We start from the raw sequence: 22062 nt of genomic DNA, 5'->3' as shown, positions 1-22062 counted from the left end.
CTCTAATGCATGAAACTTCATACCTATAGCAGCCGATCAACAGTGTTGGGAGTAACGCGTTACTTATTGTTACATAATATTATTACTTTTGTGGTAACTAAGTAATATAACGAAATACACTATAAAAATAGGTAATATCAAGAGTTCATAATATAACTCAAGTTACTTTACTTACAAATGTAACGCGTTACCTAAGTAATATTATAGTTACTGTAACGAGTCTAATATTATGTAATATTATTGCTACAAGTAACGAAGTTACTAATCTTGTTAGTAATCCACTGAGTAATGAGTAACGCCTAGCCACAACGAAGTAATGAAGCCTACTGAATGAAACTAATTCACCAGTTTCCAAGATTTGCACATTGCCAAACAACGCAATCATGTCATGTGATAAGGTGGTAGTTTCACACGTGACAGCTTAAGGCTGTGGACACAAAGTAATATATTTGTAATATTATTATAACTATAATAATTTTCAGGGCCGCCCACAGGGGGGGGCAACTGGGGCATTTTGCCCCAGGCCCCAGCCTGAAAGGGGCCCCAGGAGGCCCCATGAAGTGCCCCCTGAATACCTGTTTAAAAGATCAATATACTCTAATAGAGCAGTCAGATCTAAATACTCTAATAGAGCAGTCACAGTATTCTTCAGAGGAGCAGTGTAGCAAGCTTATAGATAAGGAGATATGGTTGGTGATGGGTAGTTATTGTCATTGCCAGCAGGTTGTGACCTTCTTTTTAAACCAGGCGCACGCCCACAGCCGGCCGAAGGCCGGCTGTGGGCGTGCGCCTGGTTTACTGTAATTGTTTCCTTAAAAGTGTGTGTGTGTACCTATCTATCTACCTATGTACCTATCTACCTATGTTTGTCCGTACGCACCCACGTGAGCAAAATCGTTTAATAACGGTGAAAGCAGCTTTTACGTAAGAAGTAAAAGTGAAATGAAGTCTGTATTAAACTTCTGCACAGGTGAAATTTGCTCTGAGGTGGTTTCTTTTCGGCGGACTGAAATACGGGTGTGGTGACTTTCCTCAGACTACCTTCCCCTTGAGGTTTTCAGGCATTTAGCAACTGAAAAACAACGGTGCAGGCCTCGTACACTGCCAGGAATAGCCTATCGCTTCGAGTTGAAAGGGGGCGTATCCCTTACGTACGCGAACGAAAATGAAGAGCAGCTTTGAGGCTTTGTTGAGAGAATTTGTGGGAAAAAACACGTTAGTCACACTATAAAACAGTTTAGAAGATAGTTTTGTGCGTAATATGTTGGTAAAAGCGGTTTATTTAACAAACGCTTCCACTGGGCTAAAACTTGGCAAATGAAACTAAATGTTGAAAAGTGTGTTTTTCTACGTTGTTCAAGAAGCAAAACTCCCATGCTCACCACCTACAGCATTGACAATAAAGCTCTGGAACTGAAGAGTCAGCATCCATATCTAGGGGTCATATTCCACCAATCAATGTCTTGGTCCCACCACATCGATCATCTTTGCGGCAAAGCAACTAAAAGTCTCAACTTTCTTAAACGTAATATAAGTAAATGCTCCAAAGAAGTTAAGATAACAGCCTATTTAACATCAATACGTCCTCTGCTGGAATATGCTAGTTGTGTCTGGGACCCTCACCAGCTATACTTAATTAATACTTTAGAGAAGATACAACGTCGTGCTGCAAGATGGGTAGCATCGGATTACAATCCAATGAGTAGTGTCACTTACCTGTTGGATCAACTGCATTGGAAGAGCCTACAGAGCAGAAGATGTATTGATCGTTTGAACTTACTATATAGAGTATTACATCACGCTTTGCCATCTATCCAGCTCCCTGAGTATTTCAAGCCTACTTCATATCCAACTAGATTGCATCACCAATACAGATATATAATTCCTCCAACTAGAACACTTGCTTACCAACAGAGTTACTTTCCAGGAACTATCAAGCAATGGAATAACCTCCCTAATCACATCATCGATACAGAGTCACTAGAACAGTTTAATAATTGTATTTTTGGACTAGATTTGTTGTAATTAACCTCCTTTTTGTTTTGAGGGTCCCCCCCCCTCCTGGATGTAACCAGCACTGAGTGCTGTCTTTCCAGTATCAAATCATAATCATAATCATAATCATAACGCTTCCTTAGCAGTGCATAGCAACGTAATTGAATGAATTACGAATATTTCATGAATTACGAGAAATAGCTAATTATATTATTGCACAACCCAAACTACCATATGGTAAAGTAGTAATACATAGTTGGTTAATTCATAGTAGTATATACTGTCTATAGTTATTCCAGATGAGTTAGCTAGCTGCATGGCGCCTGGTTTTTAGAAGTAGCACAACATCAACTTGTTTTTTTTTTTTTTTGGTCTTCACCTTACAACTTGGGTGAAGGGCCCCACTTTAACTCTTTGCCCTGGGCCCCTTAATTTCTCTGGGCGGCCCTGATAATTTTACATAATATTATGTTACATATTACCCAAAAAATAAAGTATACTTTATTTTTTGGGTAATATGTACTGTAATTAAATAGTTCTGTTGCAAGTAATATGTAATATGTAACTAGTTACTTTTACCAAGTAACTGTCCCAACACTACCGATCAACTCAAACTGTTCCTCATCCTTACTGTGCTGTAGAGTGGTCAGGATAGACTTCTCTGACAGGATATCAGCTGTACAATACTGAATGTGTTGAAGTAGGACCTGACACCTGTGATAGAGTGACACTCATGATGAATGAACAAGCCACATACAGCTATCATGGAAGGCACCCTTGTGCAAAGTGGTACCACCAACACACCTTTTCAAAGTCTCATGTTGCAACTAATTCTCTGCAGTTTAGTTATCTTGTCTGCTTCTTACCGGCACAAATGAATGAATGCGGAAGTTTTCATTTGGGTAGCTTTCATCATTGGTGAAGAAAATGTAGTGAAAAATTACATTTTTTATCATGCAACCTGATGAAAACTCAATGAAAAAGCCGAGTGATTTCATTGACCTTTTATTGGCTTTTCCGGCATTGACTATTTTCCGAGCTATTTTCAAAGCATTTTCATTGGGTTTTCGAGTCACTGATCAGTTACTTTCCACAGGGGCGTAGGGAGGGGGGGTTCCGGGGGGTTCAGGAACCCCCCCCCCCCTGTAAAGTTTAGACTTCTGCAAGCAGGATCCTAACACACCATTTAGTATGGCAGGACAAAATGAGTGAGCAATATAGTGTAATGGCACAGCACCACAATTGATAAAACTTACATTCATCTCTCAGGGAAGGATTTACAGAGATAACATGAGCCCTCTTCAAAACTTGTTAAAAAGATCGATATACTCTAATAGAGCAGTCACGTATATACTCTAATAGAGCAGTCAGGTATACTCTAATAGAACATGCCTGTAAATATCCATGTCCATATGAAGTTTTTCAGACATTCCAGCATTAAATGCAAAACTTAGCATAACCTTATACTGCTATAGCTTTGGTGTGCAGTGTTTAAAGATATAGAACTCAAGTAATTTATCACTTGTGTTATGCAAAATGAATTCATGCTATGCATATTTGTATAGTTATATTGTTTTGATTGTCATTTGTATCAGTGGATTCATGGCTCCTATACCACAGTGAGATATAACCATCACTTACAGATTACTATATGTGTCTCTATGTGTTATGCTGTCTGTTTCCACTAGGTGACTTTATCTAGTACTACCTTCATCCCAGGGGCACTTAATGCATCATAATTAGTGTACTTTTTGCATAATATATAGCAATTTGCTGAGTTTTGATTTATTAAAATATTGAAAGTCTCTCAGCGGCTGGGGGCTGCGCCCCCAGACCCCTGCTTCTAGTAACTCAATGCTGGTGCTGGAACCCCCCTTCAAAAAATCCTGGCTACGCCCCTGTTCCATGATGAATATCCTATGAAAATGTGAGTTTTTCATGATCAATAGCTACCTTAAACTTTCACAGGGTCTTTTATAGCTTGAATGTATAATTAAATAAAGTGATTGATTAGTACCACTAAAATTCAGTACTGGCATTGTTTTCAGCTCATCAGCACAACTACAGGAAGCTAGTATGCATACATTCCCTTCAGAGCTATACTAGCTATATACTGATCCAGTCATTAAGATTTATAGTGCTTAGCTGGCCACACACACAAAGAAAAAGTAGCGGTCTGGCTACCCCATTCTTGGAGCACGAGTTGAACACACTAGATGGTATGACCTCAGGATAGCTGCACGTAAAGCACTTGCAGTGGGTACTGACTTCACGTGATCAAACGTGTTCTAGCCTTGCCCCACGTGCAGGTTAAAGGTCTCATTAACCTCGATCTGTAAAGAGAGAGGGATTGATAGGAGTAAGAAAAGTTATGTCAGTTACAAGAGAAAAATCGGTAAGAAACATAGAAGACGCTAAATTACGTCTAAGGTCATGTGTTCTAATTCACTGATTAATTTAATAATCACTGTTGTGTTATATGTCACTGTTTCTTGCAGCCTTTTTCAGACAGCGAGAATGTCGAGGCGCTTGTTCAAGACGACTTGGCATCTATTTCACTAGGTGCGGACGATACCGTTAAAGTACGTACACAATTAACGTACAACACTAAATCATTGTGATGCACCCCCCGTTTAGAGGCAGATGAGTGAGTTTTATGAGCTGTTTAAACGGTACATTGAGGGTGAACAAACTGAAGTTAGTTGGGACAAACTTGGACTATTGCCAGCTGAAGTGGTTAGTGGGTGTTTATTTGTAAAATGAAAATGTGAAAACTTGTGATGATTATGTGTGAATTACCATGCAGTGTTCATAATGTCTCCTATATGATCTGTCAACATTTTACATATGGTGATACTTACTGGGGAATGTAACTTGACATATGTGATTTTAAGTTATAGTAATGGTTACTAGACACCATGTTTTTGAGGCAAAAACCAATGGAACCCATGCGATAAAATGAAACTTTTTGTGATTGTGCACAATTGAAGAAAGACTGAAATCGCTACACTGAGTGAGCTACTTATGTTAATAGCCAATTGAACGGGAATAAAGGGGACTCGGTTAACTCTGTGATATAAGTCTATAAGCAGCTGGAGCTGAATGGCCCTGTTTCTTCCAGCTGCGAGGCGATATTACTAAGCAACTAATAACACAACAAATGCACCACAGCATTGTATTTTCATTAGCATTCTTTGGCTTGTAACTCACTCTTGTCTCACGCATTCACGAAGATAACGTGTAATCTCGTAGTACTACTTGTAATAGTATTATTACTTTGTCTCCTGATTTCAACAAATCACCTTCTAACATACAGGATAGTACATACACATAGCCTACAATCCTTGCTACAGCCATTATAGAAAGTACACACTATTCTAATAAGCGAGCAGTATTAAATCAATTGCCTGACCTTTTTTACATTTTGTGCATGGATTGGAATGTCTCGTGCCCAGCCAGACTTGCGCTAATGCGTAAACACGGTTTGGTGGCGATGCTCGAGTTTCTTGGGCCCCAGAAGTGCGATCCAGCCAAAATATTGGTTGGCCAATCAGAATCGAGGAGTTGCACAATAGCATGAGTGTATTGGAAGTAGGCAAAGAGCAGAATATTTAAAGCCATTTATTAGAGACTTTTGTGGTGGATGTTGGAGGTGTCTAACAGTCCATTTACACTAGCCATCTAGTTCAAACTATCTCGAATCAGAGTGATTTCCAAGTCAGTGTAAACGCGTACCGTATTGAACCAAACCGTGTCGAACCACTCTGAAATGGACCTGCTAGGGATGTAGGTCTGGTTTGATCTAGTTCACTCTACTCACCCAGTATCAACAGTTGCGAACCTGCAGTTTGATTTGGGCTCTAATAAACGGAATAAGGATATGGAGAACTACAGCTAAAATGGCGACTGTAATGATGAAATTAAACAACAGCGAAGTATTTAGGGTACGATATGGAAGGACAACTTCAAGAACAACAAAAGGACTCTGAAAAAACAGGTACGTGTGCGAATGAACGATTTTTTTTAGCCTTGTTTATACTACGAAGGCCAAGCCCGCTCCAATCACCAAAAAACTTAAACCCACAATCATAATTTTCATCGAAGTAGAGATTGTTGATAATGTGTGCTCTGTTATCATAAGGTTAGTAGGCATGATAAAGTTTTCAGCGTTGGTGACAACCTCTCAATTCTGTGGAGTTGGTTAACTATTCAAACTGAAGCGATCTCGTCCAGAGCGACCTGTAGTGTAAACAGGCTGTAAGATACTTAGACCCTTTTCATGTTTATAATGCACACCTGCACTGGTAGACCAAGTAATTTAGTAACTCTCAGGCCTTGTAGTAGCCCTGCCACGACACAGGGCCATCGACACTGGGCCATCTATGGCCATTGGGTTACTAAATTACTTAGGGTCTGAAGTCTAACTATTACTTAGAAGTTACTCACCTAGGTTGTTCAAGATGTTTGTTGTCAAGTTGTGTTTTCCGATCTTACCTTATGAACCGTGACTTGATGTTTCACCAGAAATGAAGTGCTATCCTCTACTAATACGATAAATGAAGAGATTGCATCTAGTAAATACCCTATTCTGAGTTTTATGTCATTTTTTTTGAATTGTTTTTCAAACGATTATGCAACTCCTCAATTCTGATTGGAAACTCAAGCATTGTCACGAGACTAGGATTGGAAGCGTTGACAGACTAAACATGGCTTGCATGGACACATTTAATGTGTAACTATTTGGAGCAAGGTACAGCTGGAAGAAAACAGTCTGACAGATTAATTAGACATCTTACAAAAGTAACATATAACTAGTCACTTTTATATTTGTAATCTGTAACACTCGACTTTTGTCAGTCACTAGTAATGAGTACTGTAGTAAGTAATGTATTACTTTTAAAAGTAATGACTCTAATACTGTCTATACCTAAAGCTATGTTTGTCCATATGTACCACGTGAGTGAATCCATTTAATGGTAAAAGCAGCCAGCACGTGAGAATTAAACAATACTTGTACTAAATTTCACTTTGGTTTCTTTTAGCCTTTGAAATTTGGGTATAGCTACTTTACAAACTTTGAACTATCTTCTCATTGGGCTCTACGGGTATTCAACGACCATAGTAGGCCTTGTAGGCTACTATTCTTTGAACAAGATATTGTACACAGAAGTATTTTCTCAACTGTTTTATAGTTTATTTATTGTGCTTTCCCCCTTGAATTAGTCACAAGGCTGACTATGATGTCAGTATGTCCAATTTTGATCGGTTTTATTCATGTTGTATATATCCACACAAAACAGCCAAGCTGTGAAAAAATGGTGTGTATCAGGAACAGGAGCTCTACAACCAGTTTACTTACTGTAAGAGTCTACCACGCTTCCATGTGCATTGTTAAAATTTATTAGCATCAACATCATTGCAGCCATTTTTTGGCTGCCACCTTTGATTTTGCAACTTTTTTCACCCAGGCTTTTTAAGGCCACACCATTTTTTCACAGCTTGGCTGTTTTTGTGTGGATTTTGCTTCTTTTTGTAGCCCCAAAACCAGCCTTTGGCTGACTTTGAGGTTTGTTTTTTACTCACATTTCTTCTTTAATATACAGACACAATAATGATTATTGAAGACAGACTTATAAATGTGTTGCATTGCATGATTTACTTTAATATTTGACAATATTATTGTAATAATCTAATAGAGTGCACCTTTTTTACCCTGTGGTGACTGTTCTATTAGAGTATCTCAATCCCATGATTTTACACTTGTTTGGTTTTTGCTTTATAATTTTGTCACTGTAACTCTATTGCTATTCAAACTATCAAAACGCACTGCTATGATGATCAGCCTATCTACACACCAATTTTCAAGTTATTCCTATACTCGGTTTACCCTGTAGCCGTGACAGAATTTTGATCTTTTTTTACGTGAATAAACGCTCATAACTCCTTGGATGTTCCTCAGATTCATAGCAAACTTTGTAGGTGAATCCACTGTTACACGCTCTTCATTTGTGCTAAAGATTGAGGCAATCGAATTACATGCTTGTGTTTTATAGCAATTTTTGCAAAGTGTGCCAAAAGAAATCAAAGCCCCTGTAGCCCCCCGTGCAGCATAAAAAGAAAAAAAAACAAAGAAATTAAAATGAAACATTGAATGCCCTTATCTCACAAATGGCTGTTGTGAATTTAATCAAATTAGCTGTGTGGCCTACCCTACCTGGTGGACAGCTATAATGCATAAATGGTGTGCTTTGGAGAAAGGGCCATGGAGCTATGCATGTGTGAAAAAGCTGTTTTCTTTCTTCCTGTCAATATACTCACGGTGTGGTGCACCTGCTTTCTTGGCCGTACCATGTGTCTTGATCTCAATCACAAAATTATCCTAGTGAAATTATGCATGCTATAAAAAATACTCAAGTTTTAATTGAGTTATTGCTAAAGGTCTCAAATCAGTTAAACCTTATACCATCGTATTTTCCTGCTCATGGTGAGTTTGAGTATCTTATTGTTTCTGTAGCCCATAAGGTTTGTGTGACATAAACTTTTATTTAGGATTGTCATTTTTCATTTAAAATGATGACACGTGTATATTGATACATTTCTGTATTGCACATTACACAAGAGAGTGATACAGGTATCGATATTATTTTTAATATACTGTACAAGTAGATGGGAATTTTAAGGGATCAAAGAAAAAAAAAGTTGTGAAACAAGGGAATGGCTAAAAGTGGAAAAACAAGGAAGGTTTCCTATACCTGCAGATTAGTGATGCACCGATAAGATATTGAAATTCATATAATGGCTGATACCAATAACCAATCTGATGTTTATGTTTGCTAAAACTTCACACGTATTTTGTAGAATTTTAAAACTTAATTTTCGTCTAATTTTTATGAAAACAATAGCATCACGGAAATTAATCGGCTGAATAATCTACTAATAATTACCGATTGATACCAATATTGCTGAAATTTAGCTGATAAATCAATTTCCGATTATTTACTGATTAATTGGTACATTACTACTGCAGATATACTAGTGGACATCCCTAAACTTCAGTCTATATCCATGACTGAATTAGGGATTAAATATCTACTAGTATATCTGCTGGGGTAGTAAACCCTCCAGTATTCCCTTGTTTCACCACTTTTGATCCCATTCCCTAAGTCCTAATTTTTCCTTGTAGTGCTAGCAAGAGTAAATAATGGAAGAGAGAGTATCCAACTGCCATATACTGCATCAAAAATGAGCACTCAAGTAGAGAAGCCAACCTGTAGTGCTTTCAAAGGCAGTGTTGAATGAAGTAATAAACACCTGCTAGCTCAGACTGTTTGAAGTGTCCAGGCATGATTTGAAGTCAAACAGACTGAGCTAGAAGGTGTTTATTACTTCATTCAACACTGCCTTTGAAAGCACTGCAGGATAGCTTCTCTACTTGACGTGCTCATTTTTGATGCAGTATATGGCAGTTGGATATTCTCTCTTCCATTATTTACTCTTGGTGCTAGGCATGCCGTAAAAGCAAGAGTAAATAATGGAAGAGAGAGTATCCAACTGCCATATACTGCATCAAAAATGAGCACGTCAAGTAGAGAAGCCATCCTGTAGTGCTTTCAAAGGCAGTGTTGAATGAAGTAATAAACACCTGCTAGCTCAGACTGTTTGAAGTGTCCAGGCATGATTTGAAGTCAAACAGTCTGAGCTAGAAGGTGTTTATTACTTCATTCAACACTGCCTTTGAAAGCACTACAGGATGGCTTCTCTACTTGACGTGCTCATTTTTGATGCAGTATATGGCAGTTGGATACTCTCTCTTCCATTATTTACTCTTGGTAAAAGTAATTTAGCATCTGAATGCGCTCCCCAACAATCAATTGCATAATGGAAAGGGAGGTGGCCATTACGCTTTGTTTTTAGCTATGCTCCCCCCGTTACAAAATGATAAACAGTACGAGAAGCGTCTCTGCAATCAATCCAGTTGCTATGGAAAATACAGGCAATAAGCATAATAGCCAACACAGCCACAGAGAAGCCACATTGCGCTATCGTGAATCAACACCTTGCATTGTCAGCGAAAAGAACTGGAGCACAAGGCAAGTCCATGATGTGTAAGTTGTATGTACTGCAGTTGGCGGAAAGGCACATCTTGGGATGAACAGTGAAGAAATCACGCCTGTAGTCTTATCCATTGTCAAGTTATGCTTGGCTGAAGGCATCAGTTAGTTGGTTAGTTAGTCAGCATAAAACTCCCGTTAAATAGAAAATTCCATAGAAACGGGTTGAAGACATTTTTGGGCTTGGCTGTACCTAACCAATGCTGCCAAGCTGGAAATTGACACTGGTTTTAGGGTGATAATTTTGTCATCGCACACCTCAAGTGACTCAATATATTGCGATACACGCTGTATCAATACAGCACTATTAGGGATCATGAAGAACTGGGCTTTTCCAGACAAATTTAGATATATCTCGATATCAAATAGTATGGTAGTACTGTTTAAGTAGGGATCTCTCCACAAGTGACATGCACCTTCTAAAATGCCATCTTTAAAAATCATCCTAGTGGCATCTTACACAACATAAATCATCTTTGTGTAATAATATCAGTGGCATAACCAGACTTTTTGCTATGCCCGGACACTGGGCGGACAAGCCATTCAACCATGCAATACACATCATACACATGCCCATCTTCATATGGACATCAGTACAGCATTTTAAAAATGTTTATACATTCGCACTACCTACACTACTGTATGCAAGAGGTTGACGACTAATGTACTGTAGTCTTACTCTTAAGTGAATACTAGCTAGCTATTGAGCTTCTTATTCCATACATACATCTCCGTATGTGTCTTAATACCAGACTAGGAAGAAACCTGAATTAAAGCACGAGGCGCTTTTCAGTAGTGTTGTATCACGTGATGATTATGCCCTGCCAAAGCATGGTGTCACTAGAATTATCAGCCTAGAAACAAAAAAAGAAAAAAATTGCTGACTGAGCTAGTACTCCATACCATTTGAACTATCACTACAGTAAGTACTATCTATGTGGCTAGACGGTTGTTAATGCCTCAGGCTACCTCGTCTTTATTCTTTGTTCCAAGTTTTGACCACATTAATAGTTGCACAAGTTAACCATCCCCACTATACTGGAATAGTTAATACCAATCCTTGTTCTTCACTCCTTGTCACTGCTGCGCATTTTTTTAAAATACATGATTTTGCTTCTATTTATTGCCAGTCCTATTTTTTGTACACAATCTAGTTACTTGTAGAGAAAATCCCTTGGATAACCCCATCTCTGTCCATCGACTAGTCAGAAAGAAAAAAAACATTGGCGAAAATAACATGGTTAGTGTTTTTTGTAAGTTGTGCTATTCTTGTACAATAATGGAGTAGCTAACTTTAATCCTGCCCACGTCTTTAATTGCTCTGGGTGGCTGATGGTGGGGCAAAGTAGTCTGATGCCAGGGCAATGCCCTGGCTTGCCTGGGTTTGGCTATGCCACTGAATAATATTTAGTCCATCTAATATGAAATACAGTGAAATGTCAGTTATCCGGACCCCACTTATCTGGATTCTCGGTTAACTAAACTACTGAAATGACTGCTCTATTAGAGTAGTGACTGTTCTATTAGGGTAGTTGAAAATACTGATAATTAAAAAAAAATTTCTTTGTGCTATTTTAAGTTATTTATACGCAGTTTCAGAGATACGGACTTTTCAGACTTATGGACCACCCCTGGTCCCAAGGGGTTCGGATAACTGAGGTTCCACTGTACGGCATTAAAAACCTTACCGGTGATAACCAGATATAGAATTTTTTAAATCACCAAAACTTGTCTGCTTCACTGCCTGACCACGGTTGCAAGCCTAGAGACCAAACAAAGCAGTGCATGGCCACCATTTTATGCCACAATAACAAACTCACCAGCCCTTTGGGGCTCCGATGAGTGTGTTCTTTCTGCACCTTGTCTTTCCTTTTATCTTCAATCGGGTTGGTTGTCTTCTTCAAGCATCAAAATCATATTGAGTCACTAGTTTTCCGTATCAACACTTTCTTTCAGCAGCATATTTAGACGCCAGTCACACCACAGAATTATTTCAGAGCTGAATTTCAGAAGCACTTCAGTTCCGGCATTACTATAAGAGGTATACTAGCTGGATATTTGCAACTTTGTGATTGGGATCCGTGACCACACCCATCATGTGGACTAATAGCGATAGAGTACAGAGACCACACCTCTTAACAATCTAGCTATTTACTTTGTCAACAAGATGACCTCATCCCTTATTGGTCTAGCTAGCTGCACACCCCTATAGTTAGGGTGCTAAGACCTTTTTTGTGCACTTTTGGATAAAAGCATGAAACTTGTCATATAGTTTGTATGTATCATAAAGATTATTTTTTGATAGGGAGCCACCTCAGATTTGACCTTTGGTGACCTTTACACCCAATTTAATGTTTTAAAAATGGTCAGTTTTTCATCTGTTTCACCTATAAATGGTTCAAATTCACAAACTAGGTGTCAAATAAATGCTCTTGCTCTGAAGAGTACGCTAACATTTAAAGATAGTCCATAGTTTTTAACATTCCAAAGTTATAGCCATTTATAAGAGGAAAGAGTAGCTCCCGCCCATGCGCATCATGCAATATGGTACCTATACATAGTGCAGGTTGTATTTCCATAATTATGTTCAGTTAGATATGTGATATCATTTACAATTGTAAGGTGGAACCTGTCTTATAGTGGCCACCTGTATTAAGAGACCACATCTCTATAAAAGTTAACTTCAAGACATGGAAAGTACATTCAGTGTACAGTAAAACACACTGCGTACTTGTCTACATAAGATAGAACACTTGGCTAAAATGGTGCTATTGCTATGGAATATAAAATAGCCAGTAGCTATACTTAAGCATGCAATATATTTTAGTTGTCACCCTGTAACAATGCCCCATTCTATGTGTATCCTTAATTGCTATATATACAGTACATCAAGCATTATGTTGGTGTGTTGTGGTTGGTAGTACAAGGAACTAGCATTAAGCAGTGCTTACTAACCTGGTGATCATGGGGATGTGCAGTATCAAACAGACAAAGCCTTATTTCATTAGTGCAGCGAACAGTGTCAGATTGCAGAGATATCCTGGATTAGATACAGGAGTTGAATTAGAGAGGTTTCACAGTAATAGCATTAATAATAAGAACAATGCTTATATAGTATGATCAAGAGTTAATAATAGAGAGGGTTAACTCTTCAGTGGTATGATATGCACTAATATACTGAGTTGCTATTGTATAGGATGGTTTCAAATATTCTTCAGTGATAGATACTAAATATTAGTGATACTATATATTTGCGAGTTCATATAAAATCTAAATAGTCTACTTTGAGATAATAAGTCACACTCTAGAGTTCCTATGGATACATATACATGAAATTGACAAGGAGAAAACATCCTGACTGCCTGGCAAACTCCTGTAAGCGGTCGAGTGTTAATCAGATGACTGCAGGTTCAAGGCTGCCTAGTCATGGATTTTTTTTTCTTGTCAGTTTCTCCACCTTTTCAAACACACTTTATATAACAACTTTCAACAGGCTGGTGTCCTACAGACCTTAAGCACTTGTGCTGTAAAGCCTTAATAAAAAATATAGTGTTGAAAAAATAAACCTTCTTTCTGTATATATTTCAAAATTGTGCATGGTTGGGAGACAATAGTGGCATATTTTACCACAAAAATCATAGTAACTTTAGAACAGAATAAGCTATAGACTTTCTGTAAAAACCAACTTATTCTTTAGGGCAAAAGCTTCAATTTGACACCAAGTTTGTGGATTTTGGATCATACAAACATGAAATAGAGACAAAACCAACAGTTTTTGAACATTAAATTGCCTGTAAAGGTCACCAAAGGTCAAATCTGAGATGGCTGGCTCCCTATCGAAAAATAATCTTTGTCGTACACACGAACTTTTTGCCAAATTTCATGCTTTATCCAAAAGTACACAAAAAGGCCCTTTTTAAAAGATTTCAACCCTGACTACCATCACTACTTTTTATTGCATTTAATTTTTAAATTGATAATTTTTAAAATACTAGTTTCCTTTTGAACTTATCTCGATTATCTAAAATATCTAGATAATAAGTAAACTGTGAAGTATGTAATCAATAAAGTGAGCAAATTACAATTTGAAAAGTATGAAGAAGTGGAAAGTATTAGTTTTACCACTGTGTCCAAATGGTGGGAGAGTTGGAGGTGGCTACACAATCAGATATTCTTTGGTATACAAGTAATTTACTATTATATTATCTAGATAAATAAACTGATTATCCTTGCCTCGATAAGTCTTACGATATCTCGATATATCTAGATAATTGCACGCCTCTATTGAGTGTATCGACATACTGTACCTAGCTGGCATAAAATATTGAAATGCAAATGCCAGTTTACTACTAAATTATTGAATTAGTATTGCCACAGAGTTAGAAAGGAGAAGATATTCTGTCTGTCTTTCTGCACTCCTTTGTAGTATCACAATATATCATTGTATCATGGTCAATGTATCGATACTTTCAAATCCTGTATCATCTCATCTCTATTTGAGACACCTTCATACTTGGTACGTACAAACGAATACAAGGCAAAACTATACCTTTGTGGATTTGCCATTTCATTTTAAGCCAAATCTCAATGCTGTAGACCAACATAACTAATGCGAATTGAAGTGCCTGTAGTTTTATACACTGTAGTTGCTGTACAAAATTGATTTCCTATGCTATAATTCTTGACAGAGACAAAGACATTGTGCAGACTACGCAGATTCTTGTGGTTGTTTTCACCGAATTTTGTTGAGACCCTGTAGTAGCTGTGTCCTGTTAGGTATTTTATTCCTACACTTAACATCAGCTCTTAATGTATGCATTCCATTGACTTCACTTTCCAGTGTTTATGAAGCTTTTATTTGTCCACCTAATTCCTACAAAATTGTGAGTAGGATATAGCTATACATGGTGTTACTAATTGTACAAGTTCCATATATGTTATTACGTTAGCTCTACTGTGTTTGTATGAAATTTTGAAGATTGATTGGAGAAGCCATAATGTTAGAAATCACAAAGTAGGATAATGTGGATGGTTGAGAAATGAAGGGTTATACAATGATAACTTACATGTACCTTATTTGACCTGTTAATAGCTGCGGCTACTACAACTTTCAGCTAGGATAACTTCTCTCAAAAACGCTACTTTCTGGCTTAAAATGTTTTTACTTCAAACACGTCTTATCAACACTTGCATCAGTATATTCAGATACAAGCTGTGGCTCTTATGACAATAATTGTAGTGGGAGCAGTTATTGGCTATTAACTGGTCTATAATACGGTATAATAGCTGTGTAAGCTGACATTTTTTTTTTGTTTATTATATAATACATCTCTGTTAGTTTGATCATGAATAGCAATTGAAAATACATGCAGGGATGGGACTCTTATAAGAGGAATGGTCAATGCTTAGAAGTTAATGGACAATATCGACTTTTCTGCTGTACAATTATTGTCACCAGCCATTATCACGATTATTGTCACTTAACCACTGTTAACAAAAAGCTAAAACATTCAACAAAATTTTAAGACGAATGATTATTCTTTTTTGATTATCATGATTATTACAAAATGATTGCCAATTTCGATTATCACTAATTGATAATTAGACATGTTGATTATTGCTAACAAGATCATCACAATAACTGAATAATTACCCTTCCCTATCAAACAACCTAACTATGTAAATTGTTGTATCAATAAGCTAGAATTAAACATGTGGTGGTAGCTAAGAAATTTCTTATTATCATGTCATTAGCACATCAATATCTAAAAGCTCATGGCTTTTATTTTCACTGCTTGACTGTTTTGGTATGTCTTTTGTATTTACTGTACAAGCCCCAAAGCAAGCCCCAAATCTCAATGTTTTACCACTATGTTGTGGTTGCTGGGACCAAGACGTGCTATTTTGTGTCACAATGCATGCATGCAATGTATGATTGTACTTAAATGGCTTTAGTGTTGAAACATGGAATTAGTAATTACCAAAGTATGAAAATAGTCGTGTTAGTTTGTGTAGTGGTCAAAACATAATATACAGAGGGAAACTGGTGGCAAATTGAGTAAAAGAGTTGCCAAAATATCTCCATTTAAATCTAAAAATGTAAGTTGCACATAGGAACCAGTCAGCCAAATTTTAGTTATGCTAGCCCAGCCATTATTACCTAAAGAAAGAAGGTTTACTACTACTTTGAATGGACCTTCACAAGAGATGTGGCCAGGTATGATAGAAATTTACAAAATTTTGTTATACCTAAGGCTTCTTAAAAAGGTGTTTTACCAAATTCTTCCTCCCCCCTTCTCCTGCTGTAACTTGTATGGTAGCTGTATAGAAGTAGTGAAGATTATGGCTAAGTGGTAGTGGGGGATTGCAGCAATAATTCATTGACACAGGAACTTCCAATTCATTCCTTCCGTACCAAGTTTTATTATAATTACATGGATTTTTTTTTTGGGATTATGTGTTACAATTCTCTTGAAATTCTTACAAGATTCCCTACTTCTGATAGTTTATTAAAACATTCATAACAATGTATTCACTTATAACTGTGTCATTGCTTGTAAGGACACTTCTTAGAAAGAACTCACGTTTTCCCTATTCCTGTTTGTACACAGTGAAATTGACTAGCTGGTGATATCAGGACAAAGCATGAAGTTGGATACGTACATCACATGTTGTGTAAAGTATTGAGTGGCACATGAATGTAACACATGCTTGTAGTATGTTGGTTTTTATTTGTAGTATGTTGGTTTAATACAAACTATTTACTAGGTATGATTGTTCTCTCTAGGTGGTTGATCACTCGTCAATTGCTCCTGTTGAAACCAACAAAGGACTTCTTGACAAACTTGTTGTTCTTAAACTCAATGGAGGTCTGGGGACCAGCATGGGTTGTGAGGGACCAAAGAGTCTTATATATGTCCGAGATGACAAAACTTTCCTAGATCTTACTGTTCAACAAATAGAGGTTTGTATGAGTTTCTTTACATTATATACATACATACCAATGGTATTCTTGTATTTAGTATTTAAATGAAGAATATGAAAGTGATGTTCCGTTGGTTTTGATGAATTCCTTCAACACTCACATGGACACGGAGAAAATTAAACATCGTTACGAGCACCGTGTGTCATTGCACATGTTTGAGCAGAGCAAGTTTCCAAGAATATCCAAAGAGTCACTGCGTCCTTTACCCAAAACTGTAGACAGTCCACACAGCAGGCAAGTACATGTTGTTTCAGTTGTGGAGTGTTTTATTGTTTTATTTGTAATTTAGCTGGTATCCACCTGGTCATGGAGATATCTATAGATCACTGTTAAGATCTGGGCTGTTGGAGAAGTTTATTTCTCAAGGAAAGGAGTACATCTTTATCTCCAACGTTGATAATCTCGGTGCCACTGTTGATTTAGGTTTGTCTCACTTTTATCATCAAAATTTGTTAACAATTTTACTGATTTCAGAAATTTTAAATTTTTTGGTTAACCAAAAGCACCCTCCGGAGTTTATTATGGAGGTGACTGACAAAACTAGATCAGATGTCAAGGTATGTAGCTATTGGATTATTATCCTTACATTTCAAGTGCAAAATAAATATCGTATTAGGTAAATTTATTTCCAAATTTAGGATGAGGGTTAACATCAGAAACATTGTTTGTAAAGACAGAAAAGTTTGCCCTATAGTTATAATGGTCAAGTACATATATCATACACTACGATAATAGTGTATGGTAGGGACCACAAAGGAGTAGGCGTGGCCTACGAAACAACATCACCCAAAAAACAGCCTCAATTTTACCTGACGACCATGAGGCAGTATTGGTTAGGTAAACTAAGCCCAAACAAGCTTTCAGATCGACCCGAAACACTTTCAACAAGTTGTTATGGAATTTTAAAAATATTTTATTTAACGGAATTTTCTACAGGCTGACTGACTGACTGCTTGTTGCCTTCAGACAAGTGTAACTCGATAACGGCTGAGGCTACGGGCTTGATTTTTTCACTGTTCGACGTTGCTTCCGCTCGACAGGTGCCTTTTGGCATACCGCAGTACATACAATGCGTTCTTCATGGACTTACCAGTGTCCTCCTTTGTGTCCCATTCATCTTTGCTGACAGCAAAAAGTGTCGATTTGGCAATAGAACGTGATGGCTTCCCTTCATAATGGAAATCTTCTGTATTTTTAATAGTGGCTTTTTTGATAGCAGAGGTGCTTTTCGAACAGTTCTTGATTCAAAATGCTGTGGTTGAACATAGCTGACAATGAAGCATAATGGATACTTCACTTTTCAGACGATAATTGATATAGCTGGGGTGCGCGGTGCAATTTCAGATACGGTATGCATGGGTTTACCAGTCATAATAATAGTTTCAAAAAAAGTTAACAAACAAGTACGCAGAAAAATTTTGGAATTTTCAACTACCATAGCACATCAATAAAAAGTACTGAAACAAGCTGGAGTAGTGCACAATATTAAATCACAGTAAAACAATAAGAAGTGTTATATCCCTACTGTGCTCTTCTTGTGGTATCTTGAGCACAGTAGGGATACAACACTTCTTATTGTTTTACACTGATTTAATATCATGCACTACTCCAGCTTGTTTCAGTACTTTTTATCGATGTGCTATGGTCCCTACTCTAGTTGAAAATTCCAAATTTTTCTGTGTACTTGTGTAAAGAGAAACTGGTGACTGTTCTATTTGGAAAAAAACTGTTGCTTTTTTATAACAGAAAAGGCTAAGTGTAGAGATGTGTGAATCTCTTGAGATTGTTCTAGAACATTGTTTACATACCGTATAACACTTACTTGTTAATGGGCTAGCTGGTCAGCATGTGCTTATTATCAACAACATTGACAATCTGCATCAGCAGCAGATTATTCTTAAAGTGTGTGCATATCAGTTTAACCAAATATGGGATGGTGGTTATGAATATCCCATAACTGAGACTACTGGTTATGATGAAATACAAACTTGTTTGAATAGTTGCCAGAATGTATTATTTATTCACTCTAAACAATGGACAATTCAGCTGCACCAATAAATACAAACCAGATTGTGTGTACAAATTTAATAAAATCTGTATACATCTGCCTCTTGTGTTCCACCTCAGGGTGGTACACTGGTCAACTACGATGGTAAGATAAGACTACTGGAACTGGCTCAAGTACCCAAGGATAAGGTATAGTGTTAGTTGGTAGTAATGTGTACATACGGTGATCACACATACAGGTTGATGAGTTCAAGTCTGTATCAAAGTTCAAGTGAGTGATGACACATGTTAGAATATCATGAGTGTATGTTACTGTCAATTGTGTAGGATCTTCAATACTAACAATCTTTGGGTCAATCTTAAAGCCATCGATAGATTGTTATCAAAAGATAAGATACATATGGAAGTGATAGTTAATCAGAAGGTACTAAGATATGTGTAGAATAATGGTTGTGTTGGTTCCCTCCCCAATATACATCACATCAAGCAGCACTTGCATCAGCATATTCAAATACAAGCCATGGCTTTTTGTGTTAGGTGGATTTATGACAATACTGATTACAATGCAGTTATTGTTTGAGCTGCAGTTTTAACTGGTAAAATATGGCATACACTCATTTAGTGGGTAGGCACATGCAGTCACATCGTTTAAAAGTATTGTATATATACATTATTCGTAGAGTAGATGTTTAGTGCCAAAGTGACACCTTTGTTACTGTAGGCTGCTCCAGGAGGATCAGGTATGATTATTCAGTTGGAAACAGCAGCTGGTGCTGCAATGAAGAACTTTGATAGAGCAATTGGTATGGATATTAGCAAGTGTATTTTTGTTCACACTACAAACAAGTGATATAAGATGTATACATGACATTGAGCGTGCACATGCATACCCACATACACAGCAAACACTTGTATAATCACTACCTGTGTGTTCTTATTTTAGGAATCAGGGTACCTCGTTCAAGATTTCTTCCCGTAAAGACCACCTCAGACTTGGTACTGGTGATGTCTGATCTCTATACAGTCACCAATGGGTCGTTGGTGATGAATCCCAACCGTGGCTTTATGTCAGTTCCACTGGTCAAACTGGGAGAAAAGAACTTCAAAAAGGTAATAGAATACTAATTAGTGCTCCAAGCACATTGTGGTTTTACCAGGTGAAAGATTTCCTTTCAAGATTTCAAAATATTCCAAACATGTTGGAATTAGATCACCTAACAGTATCAGGGGATGTTACATTTGGTACAAATGTTACACTGAAGGTAATTGTGTACTGTTGTGTGTAGTATTACTGTAGTGATCCACACTAGGGGACAGTCATCATTATCGCTAATCATGGGGAAAGGATTGACATTCCTTCTGGAGCTGTGCTAGAAAATAAAATTGTTTCTGGAAATTTGCGTATTTTGGATCACTGACATTATATATATTGTACAATAGACTAGCCTTCAAATTCTGCACTGTAATATATATTATATCTAGTTATGCACATGTCATATAAAATGCCAAGCCAAAAGGGGTGTATTATAATCAACTGGACTGGACTACTGGACTCGTTTTTTACTGCCAAAGTGTTGTCTACCTACTTTAGAGAAATTACCTAACAATTTATATTTCCAATGAATTCCTGGATTCTGAACTATAGTACGTCCGCGTTGAGCTGAATCCTCAAAAACATTTAATAACTCATGATGCAACTACACACGATCTTGAAATTTGGCTCATTTGTAGTACTGCTTGACCCGCTAAAAATGTTTTGAAATCTTGTTCAAATGTTTGACATAATATTTACAGCCAATCAAATTTTTCACAATATATTTCCTATGGAGAAGCCATATAAGTACAGTGTCCATTAGAGCCCTTTCCCAAACTTGTAATGGAGCCAAACCGTACGTGTCTGTTGTTGACACCTTTGCTGTTACCAATACTCATCTGGTTGGCAGAAATGTTAACTCTGTTGAGAAAAAATCCACTTTTTAATTTTAGCTGTTTTTCAGGGTTCAGCTCAACGTGAACATACTATAGCCTTAAACCCAACAGCAGCAAATAAATTGTGCTTTTAAATGTGGTGATGTCACTAACATGATATTAAGACTGATCTGGGCATTATTTTGCAATGATTTACCTGCTCAATTTTGTCAGTATGGCCCTAAAATAAATGGACATTACAACTGGCTTCCACATGCATACTCATGTACATTTACCAAAATAGCTATTACAAAAGAAAAACATCCTAGTCCACCAGTTCAGTAGTGATTGTATACCACCAGCTGAAAGATCCATGCCTACATGGACACTCTTACCCAAAATGTTCCATGCACCCAGCTGTGTCATCAATCATGTTATGCAAACTTTCACTCGCTGTTAGCTGGGAAATAAATCTCTCATGCTCACTAGCAGGAGAGGTCCAGGTTCCTCTATTAACCCATTGTCACCTATGAGACATCCTGCAGCTAGGATACTACTCTTTCCCCCAAGTAAGATTTGTTACTTTTATTAAAAATATACAAATTGAGTGACATGTGTATACCTTAAGCATACACAATCTATGGTGTTGCAGGACACAACTAATCTGTCCTATTGTTCCAACCATTCAAGGAAGTGGTTGATACTCAGACAATATTTTAACCGCCCATATACATAGTGATAGCTGATGTAACAATGGAATGGTCCAAATTGTATTAAAAATAAAGAGTGGCACTACACTGCAAACAGGATGATGTAACATTAGTACATGTATGTGGAAGTATCGAATGGCCATGACATGGCAGCTCTTGTGATAACCGTATAGAAAGATTAGGTCATTGTAAAGCACATCCTGCTCAACTATAGGTGCTTCCCCTTGCCTGTATCAAAAAAATGTATTAACTAATTATAAAGAGCCTTTGCCAGTATAACTCCATGAAAAGGAGGATCTGCAGCTCAAAATTAACTATATAATAGCAGTGTAAATAGGTACACAAA

General features: G+C 37.3%; 1 protein-coding gene across 1 annotated transcript; it reads left to right on the top strand.

The window, feature by feature from the left end:
- The first annotated feature begins 4237 nt into the window (after positions 1-4237).
- Positions 4238-20601, top strand: LOC136268046 (UTP--glucose-1-phosphate uridylyltransferase-like). Its single transcript, XM_066063280.1, has 14 exons — positions 4238-4390; positions 4494-4577; positions 4633-4731; positions 16894-17070; positions 17129-17325; positions 17381-17514; positions 17566-17648; positions 19219-19287; positions 19338-19369; positions 19426-19522; positions 19820-19901; positions 20042-20208; positions 20256-20360; positions 20409-20601. The coding sequence occupies exons 1-14, from the start codon at positions 4367-4369 to the stop codon at positions 20514-20516; spliced, it is 1458 nt and encodes a 485-aa protein (XP_065919352.1). The 5' UTR covers positions 4238-4366; the 3' UTR covers positions 20517-20601.
- The last annotated feature ends 1461 nt before the right edge of the window (positions 20602-22062 follow it).

This window comes from Dysidea avara, chromosome 10 (genome assembly GCF_963678975.1).
Source record: "Dysidea avara chromosome 10, odDysAvar1.4, whole genome shotgun sequence".
Taxonomy (NCBI): Eukaryota; Metazoa; Porifera; class Demospongiae; order Dictyoceratida; family Dysideidae; genus Dysidea; species Dysidea avara.
The sequence above is the reverse complement of the archived record's forward strand: the minus strand, read 5'-3'. Positions and strand labels throughout refer to the sequence as shown.